The sequence below is a fragment of the Alosa sapidissima genome, chromosome 11 (genome assembly GCF_018492685.1).
Source record: "Alosa sapidissima isolate fAloSap1 chromosome 11, fAloSap1.pri, whole genome shotgun sequence".
Classification (NCBI taxonomy): domain Eukaryota; kingdom Metazoa; phylum Chordata; class Actinopteri; order Clupeiformes; family Clupeidae; genus Alosa; species Alosa sapidissima.
This window is the reverse complement of record NC_055967.1, coordinates 36,276,680-36,286,107: the sequence shown is the minus strand read 5'-3', so window position 1 is coordinate 36,286,107 and position 9,428 is coordinate 36,276,680. Positions and strand designations below refer to the sequence as shown.

Below are 9,428 nucleotides of genomic sequence, written 5' to 3'. Positions count from 1 at the left end.
CCTGTTCTTCAGTAGCTAAGTTTTTTGTGAATGAGGTTATGACTAGGTTAACTTTCTTTTCAAAGAGTATGTCTCTAATTGTGAATCCACGGTCTGCCATGACCTCATCACCCGGTTGTAACATTATCAATCCACATGGAGCAATACTTACAAGAGACTTCACTATTATGGGAATAATAATGGCTACAGGACTCCTCTTGAGTCTAGGTTTTTGTAACAGGCTCTCGCTACAATCCAAAATGCATGTTGTCTTGGGGTATTTAGTTTTAAAAGCTAGTGGCATAGTCGCCTGAATTGTTTCCCTAGGACGCCAAGGGATGAGGTTTCTTGTAACTTCCTCCAATTTGCGAATCATATCAGAGATCCGACAAGAGAAAAGACCAGCAAACTGTTCAAGCCCTGAAACAAGAGTATTAAATGTTTGAAGTGGAATGCCAATGTACAGTAATGAGAATCATTGAAAAGAATATTATGTGCCTCACTGCACTGTGTTGCTTGATGACGGACTTCTTTAGTGTTGGTGGGCAGCCTCGCATAACTATGATGCAGTATCCCCATTGCAATCTAAGTTGACAATGAAAATCAAATCAGGTTTCAGGCCTAATGTTGAGCTCTACTACTTCAGGTGGCAAGGTAAGTCATGTTATCTATAGCTATACCAATACTAATTACAATTTTATGTAGAAGTTTAGGCACCCCTGTTCATTACTAAGATTTCAGTTTATCATCTGTGCAGACACCAGGGACTAAGCACTGTGACCAGAGGATCAGACCAGAGGACCAGAGGCTGTTGTAATTTTTGCACCTACTATTGTATTATTGTTATTAGGCTATATAACATTGTTGAAATTGATTCTATAAATGTAATTTCATATCTCAAATGTCACTATTTGTAAAAAAATATCTAGAGGAAGTTACTGCTGGGCAATTCCATGCGAAAACTGTCACATCCATAACATCAACTAAATACCATGGCATTGTGTTGGCATTATGGATGTGACAGTTTTGCGTAGTTATGTGTTTGTGTGTGTGTGTGTTACAGAGAAGTGTGTTCAGTGGTGGGTCTGGTACCTGGTGTGATGGTGATTGTGATGTGTGATGGTGGTGATTGTGGTGTTGGATGGTGGTCATTGTGGTGTGTGATGGTGATTGTGGTGTGTGATGGTGATTGTGGTGTGTGATTGTGGTGTGATGGTGATTGTGGTGTGATGGTGATTGTGGTGTGTGATGGTGATTGTGGTGTGTGAGGTTGTGTGATGGTGTTGTGTGATGGTGATTGTGGTGTGTGATGGTGATTGTGGTGTGTGATGGTGATGGTGGTGTGTGATGGTGATGGTGGTGTGTGATGGTGATGATGGTGTGTGGTGGTGGTGGTGATTGTGGTGTGTGATGGTGGTGATTGTGGTGTGTGATGGTGTTGTGTGATGGTGATTGTGGTGTGTGATGGTGGTGTGTGATGGTGATGATGGTGTGTGATGGTGATGATGGTGTGTGGTGGTGGTGTGTGATGGTGATGATTGTAGTGTGTGGTGGTGGTGATTGTGGTGTGTGATGGTGATGGTAGTGTGTGATGGTGATGATGGTGTGTGGTGATGGTGGTGTGTGATGGTGATGGTGGTGTGTGATGGTGATTGTGGTGTGTGATGGTGATTGTGGTGTGATGGTGATTGTGGTGTGTGATTGTGGTGTGATGGTGATTGTGGTGTGTGATGGTGATTGTGGTGTGTGATGGTGTGTGATGGTGATTGTGGTGTGTGATGGTGTTGTGTGATGGTGATTGTGGTGTGTGATGGTGATGGTAGTGTGTGATGGTGATGATGGTGTGTGGTGGTGGTGGTGATTGTGGTGTGTGATGGTGATGGTGGTGTGTGATGGTGGTGTGTGGTGGTGATGGTGGTGTGTGGTGGTGGTGATGGTGATGATTGTGGTGTGTGGTGGTATGTGGTGGTGGTGTGTGGTGGTGTGTGATGGTGATGATTGTGGTATGTGGTGGTGGTGTGTGGTGGTATGTGGTGGTGGTGTGTGGTGGTGGTGATTGTGGTGTGTGATGGTGATGGTGGTGGTGGTGTGTGGTGGTGATGGTGGTGTGTGATGGTGGCTCTTTGTCTGTGGCAACTGCACTCTGAGAGCTCATATCCTCAGTGAGATATTACACAGTGCTACAATCACACACACATCCACATCATGAACACACTTACACATAGACATAAAGAAACACATATTCACACATTCAAATATCTTTGCATCTGTCAGTCTGTGTTTATTGAACACTGTTCCTACAAAAACAACTATTCAACAATTTCTCCTTTATTTCTGAGGCAATGTTATGTGGTAGAGATGGACAGAGAGTGTGTCTAAATATTAGTGGTCAGGTGTTGAGTCAGACAGAAGCTGTGGATCTGATCTGGCCTCCTCTGTGCCCTGATTGGCTTGCTGTGTTTGGAAGAGGGTGTGTCCATGGTTGCCGGGGTCAGAGGTCGTGAAGATCCAGTGGTTGCTATCCTGCTCGAACTTATGGGAGTCCAGGAGGGTGTGAGCAGTAATCTCGTACTCTTTACCATATGGTGTCCTACACACACACAAAAAAAAAAAAAACACACACACACACAAACAAAAACAAACACATACACACACACACAAACACACACACACCTGCTGTTAAGTAACATGTTAGCCATGTCCCATGCACATAAACACACACAGATACACGCACGCACGCACGCACATGCACACACACGCACGCACACGCACACACACACAGAATAATGAAAACACAGATTCCTTCCTCACCACAGGATGTGCTTGTCCATGAGGGCCAGACACTGGTTGGTCTTGCAGTGGGAGATAAGCACCTTTGAGTTTGCCTGTTAAAACACACACACACACACACACACACAAGCAAGGACACAGAAATGCAGTCAGCAATCTGCGATGACACAGCCATCCCATTGGAAATCAACAAGGACACAGAGATCCAATTGGGATGTAGCAAGGACACATCTCTTAGCTGCAGGAACTAGTTTTTCCATAAGGTCATGCCATTGCGATGGCTGCCAAGGTGAGTTCGTTTTTCCATAAGGTCACGCCATTGCGATGGCTGCCAAGTGAGCTTCTGAGCTGCTCTGGCACAGTGCTCACATCAGGTGATTACACATAAGGCAACTTTTTGAGCAATGTTGCTGGGCAACCACGTAACCAGTTTGAAGTGTTCTGATTGGGTAATCATGACAATTTCCCTACTGATGTTAACAGTTCTCCATAAACAAAATCAATGGGAACACATTCGAACCACAATACTCGGCATCATTACTCAGACAGTTGGCTGGAGCATCATTAGCCTTAGGTGAGCAGAATCTTTGTTTTTGCGCTGGACTGAATGAGGGAAAAGCCTACCATCACATTGTATTAGGTAGAGATGGCCCTCTCACTGGGTCACGCCACCCATGATTAATTACGAAATGTAAGGACAATCCTTTTAAACTGGAACCCCATTTCAAAAATGGTTGGGCTGGCGTGAACAATTTTATGGTTTACATAGGTTACTATGATTGCGTAAATTTAATTGAGAATAAATACAACATATCAATTGTTGATAAAGAGAAATGTTTTTTTATGTACTGTATATTTTTAGGAAAATACAGCTCTGGAAAAAACTCATTCAAAATGTCACTCAGCAACCGTAGGATGACATCAGAAAAATGTGCAGTGGTCAGGGCTCCGAACCGGTTCAAGGAACGAAAACCGAAAACGAACGGAATTTTACGGAATTTTACGAGGAGCGGAAACGGAAACGAAAACAAAATGGTCTTCAACTGTTCCGGAACAGAAACGTTATTCTGAAATCCACAAAACCGGTTAATAACGTTTTTTTTTCGTTCTCTATATATTTTATAAAATTTCACAAAAGCATATCCTAAGTGTTCTACTCTTTTGATTGTAGGCGAACAGCCTAATAATTTGATTTCTGCAGTTTGAAAAAAAAAACAAAAAACGAATAAATGGACCTTTAGTCCAAATGTGTATATTTTGTCTTGCTGTTGTAATGTAACCTATCCGTCTGCCACTTTGGATCTTAGGCCAGCTCGTAGCGTAGGCTACTGAAACTGATTTGGAAATTGTTTGTAGCCTATGCGTAATAGCCTATATTTTGCCTGTCCACGCCTTGTCGTTTTAAAGTCGGGATTTGAAATGTTTGCGCAATTATAGCCTATTCTATGTAGAAGAGTTAAACGGGAAATTTGAGATAGGCCTTGTCAGCAACAGACAGGTTCATTTATAAACAGGGTTGGAATTATAGCGCAAGCCTTTGAAGATCTCCATATGGATAAAACTTAGGCTACAACCAGGTAAGGAGTTTGTTTAGCATGTATCCAGAAATATTTTTGATAAGAAATGATTTATAGGCATAGGTTAGGCCTACAGTAAGTCTGTAGGCTATGGGATGGATAGCGCATCTGAATGTTTTTGGATGCCGCCTGTGATTTATTATTTTTGGGCATAGCTACGGTATAGGCTAAATCAAGGGGAAATAATGAGTACGTCTATTCTAAGGTAAAGTCCACAAAAATAGACTTGATAGGCCCGCCAAACACTGCGGAACTTTAAGAACTAACAATATTTTGCATTCCGAACCAGTTCAGGACCGATATGTTGGTGGCGGAACGCATGCAAGAACGAAAACGTTAAACATAGGCCTACCTGAACCGTTCGGAACGGAACATTTGAAAAATAATTTCGCTTTCAAGCCCTGGCAGTGGTCTCTTAATTTTTTCTCAAATTCTCAAAAAAATTGAGATAGGGGCATGTTTACCTCTGTGTTGCTTCACCTCATTATGTTTAACAACATTCTGTAAATGTTGGGGAACTGAGACCAGTTGCTGGAGCGTTAAAGGTGCTCTAAGCGATGCTGGGTAACGTCACTTCTGTTGACTTTCCAACAAAACAGAGAGATAGCTTGTTACTTCCTCCCCCTCCCTCCCGTGCTGCTCCCGTGCAATTGAAACTCTCCTAAACGTGCATCTTGTCTGTAATTTGCTGGAACAGTTTGTTATGTTTTTATGGGCTAGGTTTGCCCAGGTTGTTTTTGTTGCCGTTTTTGGAGCCTGGGCTGTCCACAGAGATCATGAGAGGATGAGAATCCTGGACTGCAGACAGGCCATTTCAGCATATATACTCTATTACTATGTAGCCATACTGTTGTAATACGTGCAGAATGAAGTTGGGCATTGTTTTTCAGAGAAATGCAACGTATTCCCAAAAAGCATAGGCTGGATGGCAACATATGCTGTAGGGATGGGCATTATAAGAAATAAGAAAATAGTGGAAATACTCTTTTCTGATTGGCTGATGGAGTGGCTATTAATTCTGAATAACAGGACACCTATGAAGTAGATCTGGTAATAAGAAGTTTAATCACTGTTCCATATCAATGCTTGTGAATTGTAACCATAACAACCATAGTAGGATGACAAAGTTGTAAAAGTTGTGAAAGAAACTGAAAATGTCGGCTTCTTTGTAAACAGAACTGCTTGTTTCCCTTGCGTGCTATAAAGGCATGACTATTGCCTATAGTGCTATAAAGGCATGACTATTGCCTATGCATGACTATTGCCTATAGTGCTGTAAAGGCATGACTATTGCCTATGCATGACTATTGCCTATAGTGCTGTAAAGGCATGACTATTGCCTATGCATGACTATTGCCTATAGTACTGTAAAGGCATGACTATTGCCTATGCATGACTATTGCCTATAGTGCTATAAAGGTATGACTATTGCCTATACTGCTGTAAAGGCATGACTATTACCTATGCATGACTATTGCCTATAGTGCTATAAAGGCATGACTATTGCCTATGCATGACTATTGCCTATAGTGCTATAAAGGCATGACTATTGCTTATAGTGCTGTAAAGGCATGACTATTGCCTATAGTGCTATAAAGGCATGACTATTGCCTATGCATGACTATTGCCTATAGTGCTATAAAGGCATGACTATTGCCTATGCATGACTATTGCCTATGCATGACTATTGCCTATAGTGCTATAAAGGCATGACTATTGCCTATAGTGCTGTAAAGGCATGACTATTGCCTATAGTGCTATAAAGGCATGACTATTGCCTATGCATGACTATTGCCTATAGTGCTATAAAGGCATGACTATTGCCTATGCATGACTATTGCCTATAGTGCTGTAAAGGCATGACTATTGCCTATGCATGACTATTGCCTATAGTGCTGTAAAGGCATGACTATTGCCTATAGTGCTATAAAGGCATGACTATTGCCTATGCATGACTATTGCCTATAGTGCTATAAAGGCATGACTATTGCCTATAGTGCTGTAAAGGCATGACTATTGCCTATAGTGCTATAAAGGCATGACTATTGCCTATGCATGACTATTGCCTATAGTGCTATAAAGGCATGACTATTGCCTATGCATGACTATTGCCTATAGTGCTATAAAGGCATGACTATTGCCTATGCATGACTATTGCCTATAGTGCTATAAAGGCATGACTATTGCCTATAGTGCTATAAAGGCATGACTATTGCCTATGCATGACTATTGCCTATAGTGGCAACCGGGTGATAAGCGGGATAACGGCCGCCGAGTTGCCCCATCATACGGAATTAATGACTCTGCCAGAGGATACTCCGCTCCGTTGTGCCTTCGCCTCGTCCAGTAATTCTGTATAATGGGACACCTCGGCGGCCGTTACCCCTTACGTATCAACGCAAATAACTTTCTTCCAAGACATAGAATGGCTCCATATGCTTTTCTTCAAAGATTTTGATTGCTTAAGATACACCGTATATTTCTACTCCTTAAAACAGCCATATTGATGTTAAATCATCTCATAACATTAATAAAAGTACTGTAAACACAGTGTGAAGACAAGCACAGTAAAGAGTAATGTTTTTTATTTCTTAAAAAAATAAGTCTACCTTTTATAGAATGTTAATTTTGCACAAATATGCAAAACATTTCAATCTAATGGTCCACGACTTGAACATTTAGTTTTGGCCTGCGGCCCTCCAACCTGATTCATTTTTGGCCCTTGACGGTCAAACCATGCACCTTAGTCCACAAATTTAGACAATCAAAATTGTGTGTGTGTCTGTGTGCGCGTGCATGCATGCATGGTGCGTGTGTGTGTGTATGTGTGTGTGTACTCACAGACACTGGGAATCCTTCCTGTTCCAGTCGCTCTTGGGGGTTTAAGTACTTAAGCTTCCAGTGGCACAGGAAGCTTAGCTCCTCCACCAAACTCACTTCCTGTAGGCGGGACTTCTGTGCACACTTCTGGAAACTCTTTACATCACTGGCCAGGTACAGCTGGGGGCCAAGCAGCAGGGTTCAGTCAGAGAATAAGTACTTTTCAAAATGATGTGCATCAAGGGAGGGACGAAGGTTTGACTTGGAGAGTCACCCTCTGACTAGATAAGGAAACAGTTTATCTGAAAAATCGTTATGCGGTGGTGGATAGAAGAATCAGATTTGGTAAAAATGTGCCTTGGGTGATCTTAAGGAATCCAGATGCTAAATAATTCTAAAACAGGAAGTGAGTTTTTGAAGAAAGGAAAGATGCTGCAAATACAGTTGTCAACCAGACAACCTCAAAAGTGTGAAGTTTCGTGCCCTCCAATTCTTGGCCACAACACAACAAGGATACCCACTGTGCATGGACGGACTAGATGAACAAGTAGGCTAGACCAGTGGTTCTCAACCTTTTTTCAGTGATGTACCCCCTGTGAAATATTTTTTCAGCCAAGTACCCCCTAACCAGCGCACAAGAATTACCGCTACGCTTCAACCACATTTCCATCGTTTGAGTTTTGACAGTGATTGACAGGTGATGGCGGGTGGCATGTGACAGGTTGGGTCGAACCATCCTGGTATAGGGGGGACTCTGGGTTTTTAGGATAATTAAATTGAATAGCCTACTGAAATATAAAATTCATTGTATGAACTTATATTTTCCTGAAATATTTATTAAATAGTTGTTTTTAAAGTATTTTTGCATGGATTCTACTTTTTAAATATATGTATATTTTAAAATCTCACGTACCCCCTGGAGTGCCTTCACGTACCCCCATTTGAGAACCACTGGTCTAGACAGTATAATAAAAACTAGATGTCTGTGATGGCTAAGATACCTACATTCCACCAGTCCTATAAGCTATAACACAGAGTTCAACAGATGATACTGACTTGACCAGAAACGTTTCTGGTTGAACCTAATTCTCATTATACAACACATACGAGTACAAGATACATATTCAGATTTATTCATATTCAGCACATTCAGATGTCCACCTCTTTAACTGCACATATCACACATACCCCTCTGGCGTAGCCTGCAGTGGTCCTCAAACACATCACACATACCCCATAGCCTGCAGTGGTCCTCAAACACATCACACATACCCCATAGCCTGCAGTGGTCCTCAAACACATCACACATACCCCTCCGGCGTAGCCTGCAGTGGTCCTCAAACAGAAGCTCTGGTCATAATGCAGTGTTTCACCCTTTGCGGTCCCGTCCACACTAATCAACAAAGTAAATCATAATAAAGTAACAAATAAGTGATAAAACAGACAGACAAACAAACAAACAAGACAATACTAATACTAATACTAATTTCCTTTTTTGTGTTTACCTGTCGATGATGAATGCATTGCGAACACAAGGCTGCAAGCTCTGGGCTCCACTCACAGAACAGGGTGCCTGCAGTGATTGGTTGTCGGTTTGCTGGGGGCGTGCCCTGATGTTGCCGATGTCAGTGATGATGCTGAGGGCACAGGGGTCTCGTGGGTCAGGCCCTGTCCTTCCAGCGTTGACCAGCATCACAGTGTCTCCAAAACGCACACTGCCCTGTGCTACAGACAACTCTACCTAACAGACACACACACGCACACACACACACATACGCACGCACGCATGCACGCACACACACACACAATCAAACACTCCAATAACAGGGAATTTCATCTATACATGTACACACAAAAACAGCATACACAATCTCCTATCTTGTTGTTAACCCACTTCAACAATTCCAACAGACCTGATCATGTAAATTAATATTTGATCATCTTTCTCACTTCCCCCTCAGATGCTCTCTCTCTCTCTCTCTCTCTCTATAGTCTGTATGACAATGGAGTGTGTCTGTGCGTCTTACACTCTTCATGATGTTGTCCCTCAGTTTGCCGATCTTCTGCAGCGTGAGATCTCCTTTATCCTTCTGCTCCAAGAAGTCCTTCAGCATATCCTGCACATGGACACATTCAACACACACACACGCACGCACACGCACACACACACACACACACACACACACACACACGCAAGGGAAATTGTGGATACAAAAATATTGGATTATTGATGCATGTTTGTAATCGCTACGTTAAATCATT

At 42.3% G+C, this 9,428-nt stretch overlaps 1 protein-coding gene across 1 annotated transcript in view; it reads right to left on the bottom strand.

Moving 5' to 3' along the window:
- Positions 1-2,235: 2,235 nt before the first annotated feature.
- The window catches only part of cfap161 (cilia and flagella associated protein 161), a 7,606-nt gene continuing 413 nt past the window's right edge, over positions 2,236-9,428 (bottom strand). The window contains exons 2-7 of the mRNA XM_042109311.1: positions 9,194-9,283; positions 8,672-8,907; positions 8,478-8,559; positions 7,188-7,346; positions 2,791-2,864; positions 2,236-2,569 (exon numbers count right to left, since the gene is read on the bottom strand). Of these exons, the coding sequence (XP_041965245.1) occupies positions 2,362-2,569; positions 2,791-2,864; positions 7,188-7,346; positions 8,478-8,559; positions 8,672-8,907; positions 9,194-9,283 (849 nt within the window). The 3' untranslated portion in view covers positions 2,236-2,361. The remainder of the gene's footprint in view (positions 2,570-2,790; positions 2,865-7,187; positions 7,347-8,477; positions 8,560-8,671; positions 8,908-9,193; positions 9,284-9,428) is intronic.